The sequence below is a fragment of the Oncorhynchus gorbuscha genome, linkage group LG12, assembly GCF_021184085.1.
Source record: "Oncorhynchus gorbuscha isolate QuinsamMale2020 ecotype Even-year linkage group LG12, OgorEven_v1.0, whole genome shotgun sequence".
Taxonomy (NCBI): domain Eukaryota; kingdom Metazoa; phylum Chordata; class Actinopteri; order Salmoniformes; family Salmonidae; genus Oncorhynchus; species Oncorhynchus gorbuscha.
Genome location: NC_060184.1, coordinates 60,911,218 through 60,935,768, shown reverse-complemented (window position 1 = coordinate 60,935,768; position 24,551 = coordinate 60,911,218). Strand labels below are relative to the sequence as shown.

The 24,551-nt window shown below is 41.0% G+C and overlaps 1 protein-coding gene across 1 annotated transcript in view; it reads left to right on the top strand.

Moving 5' to 3' along the window:
- Window positions 1-24,339, top strand: part of olfm3a (olfactomedin 3a) — a 42,576-nt gene extending 18,237 nt beyond the window's left edge. Inside the window, exons 3-6 of the mRNA XM_046290785.1 lie at window positions 12,473-12,628; window positions 20,862-21,081; window positions 22,477-22,583; window positions 23,005-24,339. Coding sequence (XP_046146741.1) covers window positions 12,473-12,628; window positions 20,862-21,081; window positions 22,477-22,583; window positions 23,005-23,682 — 1,161 coding nt within the window. The 3' untranslated portion in view covers window positions 23,683-24,339. The remainder of the gene's footprint in view (window positions 1-12,472; window positions 12,629-20,861; window positions 21,082-22,476; window positions 22,584-23,004) is intronic.
- The last annotated feature ends 212 nt before the right edge of the window (window positions 24,340-24,551 follow it).

The window sequence follows — 24,551 nt, the reverse complement described above, 5'->3', positions numbered from 1 at the left end:
AACGTGAAACCTAATTACAGCCTATCTGGTGAAACTACACAGAGACAGGAACAATCACCCACAAAATACAAAGCGAAACCAGGCTACCTAAATACGGTTCCCAATCAGAGACAACGAGAATCACCTGACTCTGATTGAGAACCGCCTCAGGCAGCCAAGCCTATACAACACCCCTAATCAGCCGCGATCCCAAATACTACAAACCCCAATACGAAAATACAATAACAAAAACCCATGTCACACCCTGGCCTGACCAAATATATAACGAAAACACAAAATACAATGACCGAGGCGTGACACTAGCATTAACTGAGGAAAGATTGATGTAACTCAAGTGGTCATATTTAGCTAACTCTTTTACTGACAGAAACCACAATATGAATTAGCTAATAGAAATTACTATTTCCAATTCATCACATCATGGGTGAGCTCACCATTGATACAAATAATTGACTAAAACACTTTCTAAAAATCAAGAGTAATTTGACGATGGGTAGTTTTTGCACACCAACATGTTTGATTTTTGGCATCAACCAAAGATAAGAAAAAGAGATGAGATTAATTGGGCTGTTTGCAGTATGCATGTTGAAGGGGGTGTATCATCAGGAGTTTACTCTAAAGTTGAGGGAACCATTCCTTCACCTCATTACAGTATCTTTGATCTGACAGAATGCAGTGTATAATGTCAACAAACATGGCTCCACACATAGCTTGCAAATAACTAAGCATTAGCTCATCATAATCAGTACAACCTTCAAGAAATTATTTTACACGAATCATAGGTGTCCATTACAATCTATGTGTCACGATCGTCGTAAAGAGGAGACCAAAGCGCAGCGTGATTAGAATACATTCTTCTTTTAATGAATGAAGAACACTTAAACAAAAAAACAAACGTGACGCTATGACAACGAGTGCAGACACAGGCAACTACACATAGACAATAACCCACAAACCACAATACAAAGCAGGCTACCTAAATATGGTTCCCAATCAGAGACAACGACAAACACCTGCCTCTGATTGAGAACCATATCAGGCCAAAACACATAGAAACAGACTAACTAGACATGCAACAACATAGAATGCCCACTCATATCACACCCTGACCAAACAAAACATAGAAACAAACAACGCAAATAATGGTCAGAGTGTGACACTATGCGATAATCGGAATGCATTATTTGTCACCAGTACTTGAAAACATGTGAATAAAACTGTAAATACATTATAAAAAAGCGAGTGCATTCTGACATCATGCGCATAAAACAAGTCATGATGGGGGCGACCGTTAGAGATATTTGGATCTCACGCATGAAAAGGTTCAATCAAAAACTTCAAAAACGACTTTCTATCGCTGGATTCAAACATGCAATGTTCGGGAAGATGCTTGCCCATCCTCCATCCCCGTCCACAACGTCCTAGCAAAACCGAAACCTACTTGAAGGTAACAGCGCTCACTGTTGCCCCTAGTGGACAGTTTCCAACTCATCTCCCGACATCCTCAGACATGGATGGACATCAAATACTGACTTGTATCACAGGTGACCTGACTGCAATTAACATACAACACCTCCTACTATATAATTAACACACAACACCTATCATAGAATCACCTAGAAGCAAAGTTACAGCACTCGGCAACATCTTAGGAAACACCTGTTGTGATAGGGTTAAAAGTCACGGTACACTACAAAGGGAGTTTTATCTTTTTACAGTGAAAGATCCCTTATAAAAGATGCTATGTGTATTAAGTGCTGGAACTCAGTATACACGGTTATCTTCTTCATCCTGAAGTGATCTATCATACACATTACTGGACGTCTGCGATGCCAGCGGATAAGTAGAGTGATTTAAGAGAATGTCATTTATACCTGTGTGTGTGTGATGAATGGCTAGGTTGTTAATCATATGGGAGGAGAAGCTAATCGAATTATTAATATGCAGGCAGAATTTTGTATCTGTTGCTGTCTGTTGAGGAGGATCGTGTTGTTCACTTGTGATTCATGTTTTTCAATGCTTCAACATGATATAAATATAGGAAAAGTAAGGCACAGATGGATAATGTCTTGAATAATTTTCTTTTTCTTTTCAACATCCATTCCATTTCAGGTGTAGGGATATATGTTTAAACAGAGTTTTCAAACAGGTCTGAATTCCAACTTTTCCTGAGGTGTGTGTACGTAATTTAAACTTTCACATACATGACCATTTTTTTTTTACAATCGCTAACATCCTTTTGTCCAATCTGTAGTCACATCTTCAAAAATCTAAACACAATTAGCACAACATCCATCTGTTGTGGACCATCCCATTAACACAATTCATGTTGAAACAGCTGATAATATTTTTTTAATGAACAGATCATTGAAACATTTAGAAATATCTGATTTACTGTAAGTTGTGTAAAATAGACCAACCACAGCTGAATCCAACCCGAATCGGAGACATAGCCAGGTGTTGAAGTTCTTTCAATTACATGGACATACACAGTAAAAAGGGGGCTCTTTGAATTGATTTTGTTCAATGTGGATACAAAACAACACAGAGGAGCAGAGAGAGAAAAAAAATCATGTTTGGACAAGGAAGAGGCGTAGTTGGACCAGGGAGAGAAGTAGCTGGACCAGGCAGAGGAGTAGTTGGACAAGGACAAGTGAGAAGGAGAGGTAGGGGGAGAGGAGTAAGAATGCATGGTGGTGTTCAAAGGAGTGTATGAGCTGTTGTCACTGATGAAATATCATAGACCATGTGATAAACCATGGTCTATCACAGAGAGAGGCTGGTGAAAGAGTCCACTCTAATACCATGGTCTATCACTGATAGAGATTAGTGAAAGAGTACAGCCTAATACGATGGTCTATCACTGAGAGAGGCTGGTGAAAGAGTCCAGCCTAATACGATGGTCTATCACTGAGAGAGGCTGGTGAAAGAGTCCAGCCTAATACGATGGTCTATCACTGAGTGAGGCTGGTGAAAGAGTCCAGCCTAATACCATGGTCTATCACTGAGAGAGGCTGATGAAAGAGTCCAGTCTAATACCATGGTCTATCACTGAGAGAGGCTGATGAAAGAGTCCAGTCTAATACCATGGTCTATCACAGAGAGAGGCTGGTGAAAGAGTCCAGTCTAATACCATGGTCTATCACTGAGAGAGGCTGATGAAAGAGTCCAGTCTAATACCATGGTCTATCACAGAGAGAGGCTGGTGAAAGAGTCCAGTCTAATACCATGGTCTATCACAGAGAGAGGCTGATGAAAGAGTCCAGTCTAATACCATGGTCTATCACATAGAGAGGCTGATGAAAGAGTCCAGTCTAATACCATGGTCTATCACAGAGAGAGGCTGGTGAAAGAGTCCAGTCTAATACCATGGTCTATCACAGAGAGAGGCTGGTGAAAGAGTCCAGTCTAATACATTACATTTACATTTAAGTCATTTAGCAGACGCTCTTATCCAGAGCGACTTACAAATTACCATGGTCTATCACAGAGAGAGGCTGGTGAAAGAGTCCAGTCTAATACCATGGTCTATCACAGAGAGAGGCTGGTGAAAGAGTCCAGTCTAATACCATGGTCTATCACTGAGAGAGGCTGATGAAAGAGTCCAGTCTAATACCATGGTCTATCACAGAGAGAGGCTGAGGAAAGAGTCCAGTCTAATACCATGGTCTATCACTGAGAGAGGCTGATGAAAGAGTCCAGTCTAATACCATGGTCTATCACTGAGAGAGGCTGGTGAAAGAGTCCAGTCTAATACCATGGTCTATCACAGAGAGAGGCTGATGAAAGAGTCCAGTCTAATACCATGGTCTATCACTGAAAGAGGCTGATGAAAGAGTCCAGTCTAATACCATGGTCTATCACAGAGAGAGGCTGGTGAAAGAGTCCAGTCTAATACCATGGTCTATCACAGAGAGAGGCTGGTGAAAGAGTCCAGTCTAATACCATGGTCTATCACAGAGAGAGGCTGATGAAAGAGTCCAGTCTAATACCATGGTCTATCACAGAGAGAGGCTGATGAAAGAGTCCAGTCTAATACCATGGTCTATCACAGAGAGAGACTGGTGAAAGAGTCCAGTCTAATACCATGGTCTATCACAGAGAGAGGCTGGTGAAAGAGTCCAGTCTAATACCATGGTCTATCACAGAGAGAGGCTGGTGAAAGAGTCCAGTCTAATACCATGGTCTATCACAGAGAGAGGCTGGTGAAAGAGTCCAGTCTAATACCATGGTCTATCACTGAGAGAGGCTGATGAAAGAGTCCAGTCTAATACCATGGTCTATCACAGAGAGAGGCTGATGAAAGAGTCCAGCCTAATACCATGGTCTATCACTGAGAGAGGCTGATGAAAGAGTCCAGTCTAATACCATGGTCTATCACAGAGAGACTGATGAAAGAGTCCAGTCTAATACCATGGTCTATCACAGAGAGAGGCTGGTGAAAGAGTCCAGTCTAATACCATGGTCTATCACAGAGAGAGGCTGGTGAAAGAGTCCAGTCTAATACCATGGTCTATCACAGAGAGAGGCTGGTGAAAGAGTCCAGTCTAATACCATGGTCTATCACTGAGAGAGGCTGATGAAAGAGTCCAGTCTAATACCATGGTCTATCACAGAGAGAGGCTGATGAAAGAGTCCAGCCTAATACCATGGTCTATCACTGAGAGAGGCTGATGAAAGAGTCCAGTCTAATACCATGGTCTATCACAGAGAGAGGCTGTGAAAGAGTCCAGTCTAATACCATGGTCTATCACAGAGAGAGGCTGATGAAAGAGTCCAGCCTAATACCATGGTCTATCACTGAGAGAGGCTGATGAAAGAGTCCAGTCTAATACCATGGTCTATCACAGAGAGAGGCTGGTGAAAGAGTCCAGTCTAATACCATGGTCTATCACAGAGAGAGGCTGGTGAAAGAGTCCAGTCTAATACCATGGTCTATCACAGAGAGAGGCTGATGAAAGAGTCCAGTCTAATACCATGGTCTATCACAGAGAGAGGCTGGTGAAAGAGTCCAGTCTAATACCATGGTCTATCACTGAGAGAGGCTGATGAAAGAGTCCAGTCTAATACCATGGTCTATCACAGAGAGAGGCTGATGAAAGAGTCCAGCCTAATACCATGGTCTATCACTGAGAGAGGCTGATGAAAGAGTCCAGTCTAATACCATGGTCTATCACAGAGAGAGACTGGTGAAAGAGTCCAGTCTAATACCATGGTCTATCACAGAGAGAGGCTGGTGAAAGAGTCCAGTCTAATACCATGGTCTATCACAGAGAGAGGCTGGTGAAAGAGTCCAGTCTAATACCATGGTCTATCACAGAGAGAGGCTGGTGAAAGAGTCCAGTCTAATACCATGGTCTATCACTGAGAGAGGCTGATGAAAGAGTCCAGTCTAATACCATGGTCTATCACAGAGAGAGGCTGATGAAAGAGTCCAGCCTAATACCATGGTCTATCACTGAGAGAGGCTGATGAAAGAGTCCAGTCTAATACCATGGTCTATCACAGAGAGAGGCTGGTGAAAGAGTCCAGTCTAATACCATGGTCTATCACAGAGAGAGGCTGATGAAAGAGTCCAGCCTAATACCATGGTCTATCACTGAGAGAGGCTGATGAAAGAGTCCAGTCTAATACCATGGTCTATCACAGAGAGAGGCTGGTGAAAGAGTCCAGTCTAATACCATGGTCTATCACAGAGAGAGGCTGGTGAAAGAGTCCAGTCTAATACCATGGTCTATCACAGAGAGAGGCTGATGAAAGAGTCCAGTCTAATACCATGGTCTATCACAGAGAGAGGCTGGTGAAAGAGTCCAGTCTAATACCATGGTCTATCACTGAGAGAGGCTGGTGAAAGAGTCCAGTCTAATACCATGGTCTATCACAGAGAGAGGCTGGTGAAAGAGTCCAGTCTAATACCATGGTCTATCACAGAGAGAGGCTGGTGAAAGAGTCCAGTCTAATACCATGGTCTATCACTGAGAGAGGCTGATGAAAGAGTCCAGTCTAATACCATGGTCTATCACAGAGAGAGGCTGGTGAAAGAGTCCAGTCTAATACCATGGTCTATCACAGAGAGAGGCTGGTGAAAGAGTCCAGTCTAATACCATGGTCTATCACTGAGAGAGACTGGTGAAAGAGTTGTATTTTTGATCCTCTAAAGGACACAACGTCTTCCTCCCTCTGGGGGAAGAGGAAAGTTCCTCAGTGAAGACCAAGAGCATGCCATTGTAGGATTGGTCATTGCTGACAATGCAATAAAACTGAGAGAAATTCAGATCATTGTAGAGGACAACCTGGTATTTCACAATGTGGAAATCATCAGCCTGACTACCATTGTTCAGACTCTGACCAAACATAGAGTTCGAATGAAACAGTTGTACACGATTCCTTTTGAAAGGAACATTGAGCTGGTCAAGGAACTCCAGCACCAATACGTCCAGGTATGATGTCTCTCCAATATGTCTAGTTCTATAGTGAGTTTTACACTATGCTACTTAAAGTACATACAGTAGGACATACTGAAAAGCATTAACACAATGTGTTTGATTTCTTTCAGAGGGTCATGGAGTTGGAGGCTAAACAGACCCCACATGAAATCATTTATGAAGATGAGGCAGGGTTTAAACTGACAAAAACACGTCGGAGGGGAAGCAACGTCACCGAGAAAAGGGCCACTGTTGATGTGCCGGGTCAGAGGGGAGCAAATATCACAATGTGTGCTGCAGTCTCGAGTGCTGGTCTGGTCCTGCAGAAATGCCAGATTGGTCCCTACAACACTGAGCGCTTTCTTTTGACCTCCACCAACAACTGGTGCCAGAAGCAGAAAGGGAACAGCTGGGAGGAAACATGAGGACATTTGTGATTGCATGGGACAATGTAGCATTCCACCATTCACATGCAATCACAAACTGGTCTGCAGCCCATCCAAGAATGGTTTCCCTTTTCCTCCCCACTTCTCACCTTTCCTCTCCACTTCTCAACTTTCCTCCCCACTTCTCACCTTTCCTCAACACCATTGAGGAATCTTTTCTGCCTGGAGGTGGAAAGTGTATGATCATCAGCCACATGACAAAATCCCCTCCTGGATGCAATGGATGCCGGCTGCAGAGACATCTCAGCTGAAGACTGCCAGGGGTGGATAAGGCAGGCCAAGCGTTTCTATCCAAGGTGCAGAGACATCTCAGCTGAAGACTGCCAGGGGTGGATGAGGCAGGCCAAGCGTTTCTATCCAAGGTGCAGAGACATCTCAGCTGAAGACTGCTAGGGGTGGATAAGGCAGGCCAAGCGTTTCTATCCAAGGTGCAGAGACATCTCAGCTGAAGACTGCCAGGGGTGGATGAGGCAGGCCAAGCGTTTCTATCCAAGGTGCAGAGACATCTCAGCTGAAGACTGCTAGGGGTGGATAAGGCGGGCCAAGCGTTTCTATCCAAGGTGCAGAGACATCTCAGCTGAAGACTGCCAGGGGTGGATGAGGCAGGCCAAGCGTTTCTATCCAAGGTGCAGAGACATCTCAGCTGAAGACTGCTAGGGGTGGATAAGGAGGGCCAAGCGTTTCTATCCAAGGTGCAGAGACATCTCAGCTGAAGACTGCCAGGGGTGGATGAGGCAGGCCAAGCGTTTCTATCCAAGGTGCAGAGACATCTCAGCTGAAGACTGCCAGGGGTGGGTGAGGCAGGCCAAGCGTTTCTATCCAAGGTGCAGAGACATCTCAGCTGAAGACTGCCAGGGGTGGATGAGGCAGGCCAAGCGTTTCTATCCAAGGTGCAGAGACATCTCAGCTGAAGACTGCCAGGGGTGGATAAGGCAGGCCAAGCGTTTCTATCCAAGGTGCAGAGACATTACATTACATTTACATTTAAGTCATTTAGCAGACGCTCTTATCCAGAGCGACTTACAAATTGGTGCATTCACCTTATGACATCCAGTGGAACAGTCACTTTACAATAGTGCATCTAAATCTTAAAGGGGGGGGTGAGAAGGATTACTTATCCTATCCTAGGTCTTCCTTAAAGAGGTGGGGTTTCAGGTGTCTCCGGAAGGTGGTGATTGACTCCGCTGTCCTGGCGTCATGAGGGAGTTTGTTCCACCATTGGGGGGCCAGAGCAGCGAACAGTTTTGACTGGGCTGAGCGGGAACTGTACTTCCTTAGTGGTAGGGAGGCGCGCAGGCCAGAGGTGGATGAACGCAGTGCCCTTGTTTGGGTGTAGGGCCTGATCAGAGCCTGGAGGTACTGAGGTGCCGTTCCCCTCACAGCTCCGTAGGCAAGCACCATGTTCTTGTAGCGGATGCGAGCTTCAACTGGAAGCCAGTGGAGAGAGCGGAGGAGCGGGGTGACGTGAGAGAACTTGGGAAGGTTGAACACCAGACAGGCTGCGGCGTTCTGGATGAGTTGTAGGGGTTTAATGGCACAGGCAGGGAGCCCAGCCAACAGCGAGTTGCAGTAATCCAGACGGGAGATGACAAGTGCCTGGATTAGGACCTGCGCCGCTTCCTGTGTGAGGCAGGGTCGTACTCTGCGGATGTTGTAGAGCATGAACCTACAGGAACGGGCCACCGCCTTGATGTTAGTTGAGAACGACAGGGTGTTGTCCAGGATCACGCCAAGGTTCTTAGCGCTCTGGGAGGAGGACACAATGGAGTTGTTAACCGTGATGGCGAGATCATGGAACGGGCAGTCCTTCCCCGGGAGGAAGAGCAGCTCCGTCTTGCCGAGGTTCAGCTTGAGGTGGTGATCCATCATCCACACTGATATGTCTGCCAGACATGCAGAGATGCGATTCGCCACCTGGTCATCAGAAGGGGGAAAGGAGAAGATGAATTGTGTGTCGTCTGCATAGCAATGATAGGAGAGACCATGTGAGGTTATGACAGAGCCAAGTGACTTGGTGTATAGCGAGAATAGGAGAGGGCCTAGAACAGAGCCCTGGGGGACACCAATGGTGAGAGCGTGTGGTGAGGAGACAGATTCTCGCCACGCCACCTGGTAGGAGCGACATGTCAGGTAGGACGCAATCCAAGCGTGGGCCGCGCCGGAGATGCCCAACTCGGAGAGGGTGGAGAGGAGGATCTGATGGTTCACAGTATCGAAGGCAGCCGATAGGTCTAGAAGGATGAGAGCAGAGGAGAGAGAGTTAGCTTTAGCAGTGCGGAGCGCCTCCGTGATACAGAGAAGAGCAGTCTCAGTTGAATGACTAGTCTTGAAACCTGACTGATTTGGATCAAGAAGGTCATTCAGAGAGAGATAGCGGGAGAGATGGCCAAGGACGGCACGTTCAAGAGTTTTGGAGAGAAAAGAAAGAAGGGATACTGGTCTGTAGTTGTTGACATCGGAGGGATCGAGTGTAGGTTTTTTCAGAAGGGGTGCAACTCTCGCTCTCTTGAAGACGGAAGGGACGTAGCCAGCGGTCAGGGATGAGTTGATGAGCGAGGTGAGGTAAGGGAGAAGGTCTCCGGAAATGGTCTGGAGAAGAGAGGAGGGGATAGGGTCAAGCGGGCAGGTTGTTGGGCGGCTGGCCATCACAAGACGCGAGATTTCATCTGGAGAGAGAGGGGAGAAAGAGGTCAGAGCACAGGGTAGGGCAGTGTGAGCAGAACCAGCGGTGTCGTTTGACTTAGCAAACGAGGATCGGATGTCGTCGACCTTCTTTTCAAAATGGTTGACGAAGTCATCTGCAGAGAGGGAGGAGGGGGGGGGAGGGGGAGGAGGATTCAGGAGGGAGTAGAAGGTGGCAAAGAGCTTCCTAGGGTTAGAGGCAGATGCTTGGAATTTAGAGTGGTAGAAAATGGCTTTAGCAGCAGAGACAGAGGAGGAAAATGTAGAGAGGAGGGAGTGAAAGGATGCCAGGTCCGCAGGGAGGCGAGTTTTCCTCCATTTCCGCTCGGCTGCCCGGAGCCCTGTTCTGTGAGCTGAAGACTGCCAGGGGTGGATGAGGCAGGCCAAGCGTTTCTATCCAAGGTGCAGAGACATCTCAACTGAAGACTGCCAGGGGTGGATGAGGCAGGCCAAGCGTTTCTATCCAAGGTGCAGAGACATCTCAGCTGAAGACTGCCAGGGGTGGATGAGGCAGGCCAAGCGTTTCTATCCAAGGTGCAGAGACATCTCAGCTGAAGACTGCCAGGGGTGGATGAGGCAGGCCAAGCGTTTCTATCTAAGGTGCAGAGACATCTCAGCTGAAGACTGCCAGGGGTGGATAAGGCAGGCCAAGCGTTTCTATCTAAGGTGCAGAGACATCTCAGCTGAAGACTGCCAGGGGTGGATAAGGCTATCTAAGCGTTTCTATCTAAGGTGCAGAGACATCTCAGCTGAAGACTGCCAGGGGTGGATAAGGCAGGCCAAGCGTTTCTATCCAAGGTGCAGAGACATCTCAGCTGAAGACTGCTAGGGGTGGATGAGGCAGGCCAAGCGTTTCTATCCAAGGTGCAGAGACATCTCAGCTGAAGACTTCCAGGGGTGGATGAGGCAGGCCACGCGTTTCTATCCAAGGTGCAGAGACATCTCAGCTGAAGACTTCCAGGGGTGGATGAGGCAGGCCAAGCGTTTCTATCCAAGGTGCAGAGACATCTCAGCTGAAGACTGCCAGGGGTGGATGAGGCAGGCCAAGCGTTTCTATCCAAGGTGCAGAGACATCTCAGCTGAAGACTTCCAGGGGTGGATAAGGCAGGCCAAGCGTTTGCCAGGGGTGGATAAGGCAGGCCAAGCGTTTCTATCAAGGTGCAGAGACATCTCAGCTGAAGACTGCCAGGCAGGCCAAGCGTTTCTATCCAAGGTGCAGAGACATCTCAGCTGAAGACTTCCAGGGGTGGTGCAGAGACATCTCAGCTGAAGATGAGGCAGTTTCTATCCAAGGTGCAGAGACATCTCAGCTGAAGCGTGGATGAGGCAGGCCACGCGTTTCTATCCAAGGTGCAGAGACATCTCAGCTGAAGACTTCCAGGGGTGGATGAGGCAGGCCAAGCGTTTCTATCCAAGGTGCAGAGACATCTCAGCTGAAGACTTCCAGGGGTGGATAAGGCAGGCCAAGCGTTTCTATCCAAGGTGCAGAGACATCTCAGCTGAAGACTTCCAGGGGTGGATAAGGCAGGCCAAGCGTTTCTATCCAAGGTGCAGAGACATCTCAGCTGAAGACTTCCAGGGGTGGATGAGGCAGGCCAAGCGTTTCTATCCAAGGTGCAGAGACATCTCAGCTGAAGACTTCCAGGGGTGGATAAGGCAGGCCAAGCGTTTCTATCTAAGGTGCATAGCGAGAGACGACATAAGATGTGATGTGGACGAGAACATGTGGCCAAAATGCTGAAGATGGTATAGATTAGAAACAGGACTGGACATGTTTGTGTTTTTTCTCTTCTCTGCCTTTTTTACAGTAATTGTGTTTTATTTTTACACATTGGGAACCAACAGTCATGTATGTTGGATTTTTTGTTGTTGATTACTGGCAGCAATTTCATCTTGCTAAATAAAGCTTTTACTACAGCAATTCTGTCACTTACTATTGTTTTCTATTGTACATTCTACAAAATAAAGATGACTCATTCACTTTTAGATAGTGTGTTGCCAAAAATGCACACAATTGACACTCAACCCAAAAATGTAGAGTGGTTTGCAGTAAATGGAAACTGAATTAAAAAGAACAATGGATTTCATGTTATCTATTGTATGCAGGTTCTAAAACATGAAAAGGATTGCAGTTTTTGTAATGCCATCAACTGTTAGTATTTTGAAAGTCATTGCGCTATGATTGAAGATATGTTCCTCGTGGATAGAAAACATGTGCTAGCGTTTTGACAGAATGATTAGATATTGAGTCGGGTTTGCCGTGTTTTGATAGAATTAGTGTACGTCGAGAAAGTTTTTTTTGCATTTTGAAATGTAGAGATGGTATTTAATGAACAAAATGAGGTTTTGAGCGGAAAATGAACTATTTGACTCATTGTGTGACGTAGGTGTGTTGCTATGTTAAGAGTTTATAAAAAAAGTACCTTAACTAAAGGTAAACGCTTGTTAGCAATCGTTAAAAAAAAGTTTTAAAAGTTTTCTAAAGACTGTAAGCCATGCTTTGTTGTCAATGGGAGAATGGGAGTGTGATACCTAAACCCGAGTTAGCCTAAGGATCTCAAGTTAGGAGTCAGTTCAGGAGTCCGTGTTGGCCCAGACATGATTGAGACAGTTGTATAGATTTGATTTAGCCTGGTCGCAGATATGTTTGTGCTGTCTTGCCAGCTCCTATGGTCATTGACATGCACAACACAAATAGATCTTGGACCAGGCTGGATGTGCTTTTCTTATTTGCTGTGGTCCAGGTGCGGAACGTCTTTCAGATGGTTGTTGGACATGTGTTTGTCTTGTTGGTAAAACTTTACTTACGATGATTGTATGTAACATTCATAAAGTATTCATAAAACCTTGATATCCATGACATGAATGTCTATACTTCTCTGTTACAACATATACAGTATTTACCCTACTCTGGTCCAGGTGCAGAACATGTCCCAGTCCATTGAGGTGTTGAACCTACGGACTCAGAGGGACTTCCAGTATGTCATGAAGATGGAGAATCAGATGAAAGGGCTCCGGACCAAGTTCAGACAGGTAGAAGATGACAGGAAGACTATTATGGCCAAGAACTTCCAGGTACAGAACATTAAAGCACCAGAATACATTGAAGAAAGAATACATTGATGTACAGAACATTACAGCACTGAAATACATTGAAGTAAATAACATTACAGCACTGAAATACATTGAAGTAAATAACATTACAGCACTGAAATACATTGAAGTAAATAACATTACAGCACTAGAATACATTGATGTAAATAACATTACAGCACTGAAATACATTGAAGTAAATAACATTACAGCACTGAAATACATTGAAGTAAATAACATTACAGCACTACATTGAATACATTGATTGAAGTAAATAACATAGAATACAGTAAATAACATTACAGCACTGAAATACATTGAAGTAAATAACATTACAGCACTAGAATACATTGATGTGAAGTAAATAACATTACAGCACTGAAATACATTGAACATTACAGCAGTAGAATACATTGAAGTACAGAACATTACAGCACTAGAATACATTGAAGTAAATAACATTACAGCAGTAGAATACATTGATGTACATAACATTACAGCACTGAAATACATTGATGTAAATAACATTACAGCACTAGAATACATTGAAGTACAGAACATTACAGCAGTGAAGTACATAAATACATTGAAGTGAAGTAAAACATAACATTACAGCACTGAAGTAAATACATTGACTAGTATTGAATAACATTACAGCACTAGAATACATTGATGTACATAACATTACAGCACTAGAATACATTGAAGTAAATAACATTACAGCACTGAAATACATTGAAGTAAATAACATTACAGCACTGAAATACATTGAAGTAAATAACATTACAGCACTAGAATACATTGATGTAAATAACATTACAGCACTGAAATACATTGAAGTAAATAACATTACAGCACTAGAATACATTGAATAAGTAAATAACATTACAGCACTGAAATACATTAGAACATGAAGTACAGCACTAGAATACATTGAAGTAAATAACATTAACATTACATTGATGTACATAACATTACAGCACTGAAATACATTGATGTAAATAACATTACAGCACTAGAATACATTGAAGTACAGAACATTACAGCAGTAGAATACATTGAAGTACATAACATTACAGCACTAGAATACATTGATGTACAGAACATTACAGCAGTAGAATACATTGAAGTACAGAACATTACAGCACTAGAATACATTGAAGTAAATAACATTACAGCAGTAGAATACATTGATGTACATAACATTACAGCACTGAAATACATTGATGTAAATAACATTACAGCACTAGAATACATTGAAGTACAGAACATTACAGCAGTAGAATACATTGAAGTACATAACATTACAGCACTAGAATACATTGATGTACATAACATTACAGCACTAGAATACATTGATGTACATAACATTACAGCAGTAGAATACATTGATGTACATAACATTACAGCACTGAAATACATTGAAGTAAATAACATTACAGCACTAGAATACATTGATGTAAATAACATTACAGCACTGAAATACATTGAAGTAAATAACATTACAGCACTAGAATATATTGAAGTACAGAACATTACAGCACTAGAATACATTGATGTACATAACATTACAGCACTAGAATACATTGAAGTAAATAACATTACAGCACTGAAATACATTGAAGTAAATAACATTACAGCACTGAAATACATTGAAGTAAATAACATTACAGCACTAGAATACATTGATGTAAATAACATTACAGCACTGAAATACATTGAAGTAAATAACATTACAGCACTAGAATACATTGAAGTACAGAACATTACAGCAGTAGAATACATTGAAGTACAGAACATTACAGCACTAGAATACAGTAAATAACATTACAGCTAGAATACATTGATACATTACAGCACTGAAATACATTGATGTAAATAACATTACAGCACTAGAATACATTGAATACAGAACATTACAGCAGTAGAATACATTGAAGTACATAACATTACAGCACTAGAATACATTGATGTACATAACATTACAGCACTAGAATACATTGATGTACATAACATTACAGCAGTAGAATACATTGATGTACATAACATTACAGCACTGAAATACATTGAAGTAAATAACATTACAGCACTAGAATACATTGATGTAAATAACATTACAGCACTGAAATACATTGAAGTAAATAACATTACAGCACTAGAATATATTGAAGTACAGAAATTACACATTACATTGATGTACATAACATTACAGCACTAGAATACATTGAAGTAAATAACATTACAGCACTGAAATACATTGAAGTAAATAACATTACAGCACTGAAATACATTGAAGTAAATAACATTACAGCACTAGAATACATTGATGTACAGAACATTACAGCACTAGAATACATTGATGTACATAACATTACAGCACTAGAATACATTGAAGTAAATAACATTACAGCACTAGAATACATTGAAGTACAGAACATTACAGCACTAGAATACATTGATGTACATAACATTACAGCACTAGAATACATTGAAGTAAATAACATTACAGCACTAGAATACATTGATGTAAATAACATTACAGCACTGAAATACATTGAAGTAAATAACATTACAGCACTAGAATACATTGAAGTACAGAACATTACAGCACTAGAATACATTGATGTACATAACATTACAGCACTAGAATACATTGAAGTAAATAACATTACAGCACTAGAATACATTGAAGTACAGAACATTACAGCACTAGAATACATTAATAATAATATAATAATATATGCCATTTAGCAGACGCTTTTATCCAAAGCGACTTACAGTCATGTTGATGTACATAACATTACAGCCCTAGAATACATTGATGTAAATAACATTACAGCACTAGAATACATTGATATAAATAACATTACAGCACTAGAATACATTGATGTACATAACATTACAGCACTAGAATACATTGATGTACACAACATTACAGCACTAGAATACATTGAAGTACAGAACATTACAGCAGTAGAATACATTGAAGTACAGAACATTACAGCACTAGAATACATTGAAGTAAATAACATTACAGCAGTAGAATACATTGATGTACATAACATTACAGCACTGAAATACATTGATGTAAATAACATTACAGCACTAGAATACATTGAAGTACAGAACATTACAGCAGTAGAATACATTGAAGTACATAACATTACAGCACTAGAATACATTGATGTACATAACATTACAGCACTAGAATACATTGATGTACATAACATTACAGCAGTAGAATACATTGATGTACATAACATTACAGCACTGAAATACATTGATGTACATAACATTACAGCACTAGAATACATTGAAGTACAGAACATTACTGCACTAGAATTACAGCACTAGAATACATTAACGTACAGAACATTACAGCACTAGAATACATTGAAGTACAGAACATTACAGCACTAGAATACATTGAAGTAAATAACATTACAGCACTAGAATACATTGATGTACATAACATTACAGCACTAGAATACATTGATGTACATAACATTACAGCACTAGAATACATTGATGTACACAACATTACAGCACTAGAATACATTGATGTACATAACATTACAGCACTAGAATACATTGATGTACATAACATTACAGCACTGAAATACATTGATGTAAATAACATTACAGCACTGAAATACACTGATGTACATAACATTACAGCACTAGAATACATTGATGTACATAACATTACAGCACTAGAATACATTGATGTAAATAACATTACAGCACTAGAATACATTGAAGTACAGAACATTACAGCACTATAATACATTGATGTACATAACATTACAGCACTAGAATACATTGATGTACACAACATTACAGCAGTAGAATACATTGATGTACATAACATTACAGCACTAGAATACATTGATGTACACAACATTACAGCACTAGAATACATTGATGTACATAACATTACAGCACTAGAATACATTGATGTACATAACATTACAGCAGTAGAATACATTGATGTAAATAACATTACAGCACTGAAATACATTGATGTACATAACATTACAGCACTAGAATACATTGATGTACATAACATTACAGCACTAGAATACATTGATGTAAATAACATTACAGCACTAGAATACATTGAAGTACAGAACATTACAGCAGTAGAATACATTGAAGTACATAACATTACAGCACTAGAATACATTGAAGTAAATAACATTACAGCACTAGAATACATTGATGTACATAACATTACAGCACTGAAATACATTGATGTACATAACATTACAGCACTAGAATACATTGAAGTACAGAACATTACTGCACTAGAATACATTGATGTACATAACATTACAGCACTAGAATACATTGACATACAGAACATTACAGCACTAGAATACATTGATGTACATAACATTACAGCACTAGAATACATTGATGTACATAACATTACAGCAGTAGAATACATTGATGTAAATAACATTACAGCACTAGAATACATTGATGTAAATAACATTACAGCACTAGAATACATTGATGTACATAACATTACAGCAGTAGAATACATTGATGTACAGAACATTACAGCACTAGAATACATTGATGTACATAACATTACAGCACTAGAATACATTGAAGTACAGCACATTACAGCACTAGAATACATTGATGTACATAACATTACAGCACTAGAATACATTGAAGTACAGAACATTACAGCACTAGAATACATTGAAGTAAATAACATTACAGCACTAGAATACATTGCTGTACATAACATTACAGCACTAGAATTACAGCACTAGAATACATTGAAGACAATAACATTACAGCACTAGAATACATTGAAGTACAGCACATTACAGCACTGGAATACATTGATGTACATAACATTACAGCACTAGAATACATTGATGTACATAACATTACAGCACTAGAATACATTGAAGTACAGAACATTACTGCACTAGAATTACAGCACTAGAATACATTGAAGACAATAACATTACAGCACTAGAATACATTGAAGTACAGCACATTACAGCACTAGAATACATTGATGTACATAACATTACAGCACTAGAATACATTGATGTACATAACATTACAGCATTAGAATACATTGAAGTACAGAACATTACAGCACTAGAATACATTGAAGTAAATAACATTACAGCACTAGAATACATTGATGTACATAACATTACAGCACTAGAATACATTGATGTACATAACATTACAGCACTAGAATACATTGAAGTACATAATATTACAGTACTAGAATACATTGAAGTACAGAACATTACTGCACTAGAATTACAGCACTAGAATACATTGAAGTACAGAACATTACAGCACTAGAATACATTGAAGTAAATAACATTACAGCACTAGAATACATTGATGTACATAACATTACAGCACTAGAATACATTGATGTACATAACATTACAGCACTAGAATACATTGAAGTAAATAACATTACAGCACTAGAATACATTGATGTACATAACATTACAGCACTAGAATACATTGATGTACATAACATTACAGCACTAGAATACATTGAAGTACAGAACATTACTGCACTAGAATTACAGCACTAGAATACATTGACGTACAGAACATTACAGCACGAGAATACATTGAAGTAAATAACATTATAGCACTAGAATACATTGAAGTACAGCACATTTTTTTATAAACAGGCCCAGGTGTTTTGCCTGACCACATGACATGACCAGAGATGTTTACTTACAATTTTAAACACTGTGAGAGACACTCATAAGGAAATATGTTAGATCAATTAAAAAATATACACTACCAGTCAAAAGTTTGGACACACCTACTCATTCATTGGTTTTTCTTTATTTGTACTATTGTCTACATTGTAGAATAATAGTGAAGACATCAAAACTATGAAATAAGACATATCGCATCATGTAATAACCAAAAAAGTGTTAAACAAATAAAAAAATATATTTTAGATTCTGCAAAGTAGTCACCCTTTGCCTTGATGACAGCTTTGCCCACTCTTGGCATTCTTTCAACCTGCTTTATGAGATGCATTTAAAGATGCAACCTTCACCTGGAATGCATTTAAATTAACTGGTGTGCATTAAGAGTCAGTTGTGTCGTGACAAGGTAGGAGTGGTATACAGAAGATAGCATATTATGGCAAGAACAGCTCAAGTAAGCAAAGAGAAACGGCAGTCCATCGTTACTTTAAGACATGAAGGTCAGTCAATATGGAACCTTTCAAGAATTTTGAAAGTTTCTTCAACTGCAGTCGCAAAAACAGATCAAGCGCTATGATGAAACTGGCTCTGATGAGGACCGCCACAGGAAAGGAAGACCCAGAGTTGCCTCTGCTGCAGAGGATAAGATCATTAGAGTTACCAGCCTCAGAAATTGCAGCCCAAATAAATGCTTCACAGAGTTCAAGTAACAGACTGTGTGAGCGAATGAGCGGATTTCTGCAAAGAAATCATGACTAAAGGATACCAATAAGAAGAAGAGACTTGCTTGGGGCAAGAAACAAGCAATGGAGATTAGACCGGTGGAAATCTGTCCTTCGGTCTGATGAGTCAAAACGTGAGATTTTGGGTCACAACCACCTTGTCTTTGTGAGACGCAGAATAGGTGAATGGATGATCTTTCCATGTGTGGTTCCCACCATGAAGCATGGAGGAGGATGTGTGATGTTGTAGGGATGCTTTGCTGGCGACACTGTCTGTGATTTATTTAGAATTCAACGCACACTTAACCAGCATGGCTACCACAGCATTCTGCAGCGATAAGCCATCACATCTGGTTTGTACTTAGTGGGACAATCATTTGTTTTTCAGCACAACAATCACCCCTCCAGGCTGTGTAAGGGCTATTTGACCAAGAACAAGAGTGATTGAGTGCTGCATCAGATGACCTGGCCTCCACAATCACCCAACCTCAACCCAATTGAGATGGTTTGGGATGAGTTGGACAGCAGAGGGAAGGAAATGCAGCCAACAAGTGCTCAGCATATGTGGGAACTCCTTCAAGACTGTTGGAAAAGCATTCCAGGTGAAGCTGGCTGAGAGTGTGGCTACTTTGAAGAATCTAAAATAAAAAATGTATTTGATTTGTTTATCACTTTTTTGGTTACTACATGATTTCATGTGTGTCATTCATAGATTTGAAGTCTTCACTATCATTCTACAATGTAGAAAATTGATTTTTTTTAAAGAAGAAGAAAAACCCTTGTACTGTATATACATTACTGTTCAAAACTTTGGGGTCACAACGTGCCATTGGAACACAGGAGTGATGGTTGCTGATAATGGGCCTCTGTACACCTATGTAGATAATCCATAAACAATCAGCTGTTTCCAGCGACAATAGTCATTTACAACATTAACAATGTCTACACTGTATTTCTGATCAATTTGATGTTATTTTAATGGACAAATAATGTGCTATTCTATCAGAAACAGGGAAATGTATAAGTGACCCCACCGCTACAGTAGTGTATATACTTCTCGATGTTACCCATATTTCACTTTATTTTCAACACCCCCTTTTTTCCTCTGCTCCACTTTTCCTCTTCCCTATGGCTCAGCCTGGCCTCAGCCATATAATGCATACTATATGTATGTATTTAGACCTCCAAGATGTATGATATGTACTAATGGTCTAGTTCATTTAAACAGAAACGAAAGTAGGGAGGTTTGTCAGCGAGGATGGTTGGGCGTATATTGCGACTGCCTAGCAATACAAAGGTTCTGTGTTCGAGAATCTAACCTTAACCCATTACACCTAACCTGCTACTTGAATTATCCTAACCTTTTCCATTAGTTCTTCTAACCATCAACATCAATTTCCCCCTTAATTCTCCTTCGTCGTTACCACGCAACACGCAACCCGGTCTCAGAAAAATACATATAATACTATACATCAATAAGTTACATCATCCAATTAGTATGCTATTGTACCACTGGGTAAGACATATGATACTATAAATCTTCTCATTTCAATCTTACTGTCACATAATGTAACGAAATACAGTATATCATACTAAACGGACTGACAAATTTACGTACCAAATCTCACAAATTTCCTTGAGACAAGGTTGCATGGCTTCCTACCACTGCTCAGAAGGTGTGTTAAGCGTGCCTTAAGTGGTTTCTATCTCCCCTCTGGGATTTCTCTTAATCCAGGCCATTCTGTCTCTGTCCTGTGCCTGTCTCTGCTCCAGGAGCTTAAGGAGAAGATGGATGAGCTGCAGCCTCTGATCCCTGTGTTGGAGCAGTACAAGACAGACGCCCAGCTCATCTCCTCCTTTAAAGAGGAGATCAGAAACCTGTCCATGGTGCTCACAGCTATCCAGGAGGAGATGGGGGCATACGACTATGACGAGCTCTACCAGAGGGTGCTGAGACTGGACAGCAGGCTCCGCAACTGCATGGGCAAACTCAGTGAGTAGAACCAGATCAATATCAACTGCACGGGCAAACTCAGTGAGTAGAACCAGATCAATATCAACTGCACGGGCAAACTCAATGAGTAGAAGCAGATCAATATCAACTGCACGGGCAAACTCAGTGAGTAGAAGCAGATCAATATCAACTGCACGGGCAAACTCAGTGAGTAGAACCAGATCAATATCAACTGCACGGGCAAACTCAGTGAGTAGAACCAGATCAATATCAACTGCACGGGCAAACTCAGTGAGTAGAACCAGATCAATATCAACTGCACGGGCAAACTCAGTGAGTAGAAACAGATCAATATCAACTGCACGGGCAAACTCAGTGAGTAGAACCAGATCAATATCAACTGCACGGGCAAACTCAGTGAGTAGAACCAGATCAATATCAACTACGGGCAAACCAGATCAATATCAACTGCACGGGCAAACTCAGTGAGTAGAACCAGATCAATATCAACTGCACGGGCAAACTCAGTGAGTAGAAGCAGATCAATATCAACTGCACGGGCAAACTCAGTGAGTAGAAGCAGATCAATATCAACTGCACGGGCAAACTCAGTGAGTAGAAGCAGATCAATATCAACTGCACGGGCAAACTCAGTGAATCCTCTGTTGTGTATTTATGGCTCACGCCACAATAACTGTATATGGAGAAAATCAAGAATTCCTCACATAAACAGTGTTGTATTCCACTGGGTAGGAGACTCTGAAGAGACAAAATCAGGATGAGATCTTTTAATGAGATCAGTTTTACCTGCTGTATATAATCTACTATTTGACTCGACCTGATCTTCATGGGAAAAGGAATGAAAGGATCTGATTTATAAAAGGTAAATGGCATAATGGAGGTCAAAGATTGAGTATCTTGATATAAACGTAATATTGAACAACATAAATAAATAACTGAGAGCTAAGCATAGATAATATTATAGAATCTTTTATCACTGCGGTTTCCATGCTCAAGGCCAGTTACACTGTAATATCCATAAACAAGAAAATGACTACATTCTTTCATCTGTGAATTAGTTGGAAACCCCAAACACATTACTATGCATGCGCGTTTGCATACGGTGTTATGTGTGTGTTTGCATATTTCTGCAACTCTGCAATACCATGTGGGATACGACAAGCAGTACTGCAAAGCCCAGTATTAATAAGCAGCTTTCCCATGTAGTCAATACCTACTGCCAATTGATTGAGTCCGATATGATTGCCTTAGGCCTTAGACTTGAGTGTACGTGTTTCTGCTAGCCCGGATTTAATATGCACAGTGTTGTTGAGTAAACTCTCCGGTGACACAGGCATGAAATTGGCTTGAGAAATCTATTTAGAAGAGGAGGAAAAAACAGTACATCTTATCGCTGCATTTCTTTATTAACAGCATGTGGGAAATTAATGAAAATCACTGGACCTGTAACAATAAAGACATCTGGCACCCGGTTTGGGGCATGGATGACTGATCCACAGGCCTCTCAGAGAAACAACAGGGTGAGTTATGGGATGGGAGTGGAGGAGGTGGAAGGTGGCTGGGCGTCTATGTTGGTGATAGCTCTTTCTCTGTGCGTGTCTCTGGTGACTACATCTCGGTTTTGTTTTCAGAGTATAGGGCAGGATTTATAACAATAATCTAATATTCTCATGACCAAACATCATGGTGTTGATTTTCATATAAGGCTGTTTCTGGGGATATTTAATTGCGTATCATTTAATTTAGTATAATTTAATGAGATTTATAAGGCATGTGAAGTGGTTCATATGTTATATTCATAAGGGAGATGGAGGAAATGGTGACCTTTTCGTAAAGATATTTTTGCATGTTTGTTGCATGTATATTCAGTCTGTGTTCAGTGTGAAAGACACCAGTTTGTGGTTTCGACTAATTCCTGCTATTCATCTTTCTTTGACATAGGTCTGGTACATGGACAGCTACACCAACAGTAAGATTGTCCGTGAGTACAAGACCATGGAAGACTTTGTGGCTAATGTGGTGTCTCGAACCTACAACCTTCCATTTAAATGGGAGGGAACCGGTCACGTGGTATACAATGGATCCCTGTACTACAACAAGTATCAGAGTAACATCATCGTGAAGTACAGTTTTGAGACGGGTCGGGTGCTGGCTCAGCGGGCTCTGGAGTACGCCGGCTTCCACAATACCTACCCCTACTCCTGGGGCGGATACTCCGACATCGATGTCATGGCCGACGAACTGGGCATGTGGGTGGTGTACGCAACCAATCAGAACGCGGGAAATATTGTCATCGCCCAGATGGACCCGGACACCCTGGAAGTCCAGAAGACATGGAACACGGAATATTCCAAACGGAATGCGGGGGAATCCTTTATGATCTGCGGAACACTCTACATCACCAACTCTCACCTGACGGGTGCTAAGGTCTACTACTCATACTCCACCAAGACCTCCAGCTATGAGTACACGGACATCCCCTTCCACAACCAGTACTTTCACATGTCCATGTTAGACTATAACGCCAGGGAGAGGGCGCTCTATGCCTGGAACAATGGACACCAGGTGCTGTTCAATGTCACTCTGTTCCACGTCATCAAAACCGAAGATGACTCCTAGAAGAGAAATGAGAACAAATGTCAGATGTCCTCATATGGATACCATACAAATGAGAACAACAACTCTCAAAGAGAAAGCACCATCATTTGTGATATACAAGGGACCTTGTACTAACTCCCTTGTTCATATTTTTTTCTTCTCCTCCCTAAAATGAACTGTGCTGTCTTTACATTGCCATTACTTGAAGAAATCACCTTTTTGTATTTTCTGGGCCAGAACACTTGAACATGGACAGAATGGCATTCCGTTTCCATTCTTCCTTTTTTAACTTCTTCCATCGCTGCTGAAAAGACGACTTTACTGTATGGCCTTATTCACTGCTGTCTTTTGGATCCGTATCAGCCGAAGGCTCTAGATTGCTTTTGTGCATGAATGTCTGACATTTTGTCTGATGTAATTTATGATGATATATTAGCTACGTTCCTGTTCTAGACATGTCCTTTAGTTCTCACGGTGTTTGTGGTGATGTCTATTTAAAGTATTTAAACCGGGGAGGTTGAAGATCATCCCCTCCAGACTATTTGCTGCCATGTATGTAGAGGTAATTTATAACAAAGCAAAATGGACAGTCTTATCAACTTATTAAAAATATTGCAGTAACAATTTTATGTCTCTATGTGAGAGTTAAGTCCATATTTTTTTATAAAATACTGTATCATAAAAGCGTATCTGTTTTTATTGGTCCATGTTGAATAAGGCAATACATACTCTTATAGTAAAAACTGAAATGAACCGATCCAGAACCAAATAAATCCTATGCTTTTATCTCGGTCCGAAGATGCTGCATTTTGATATCTATTGTGCCTGTAACATTTTTTGAGAAAAGTGTGACCAAAAATATAACCGAAAAAGCAAAATATCAGAGTAAA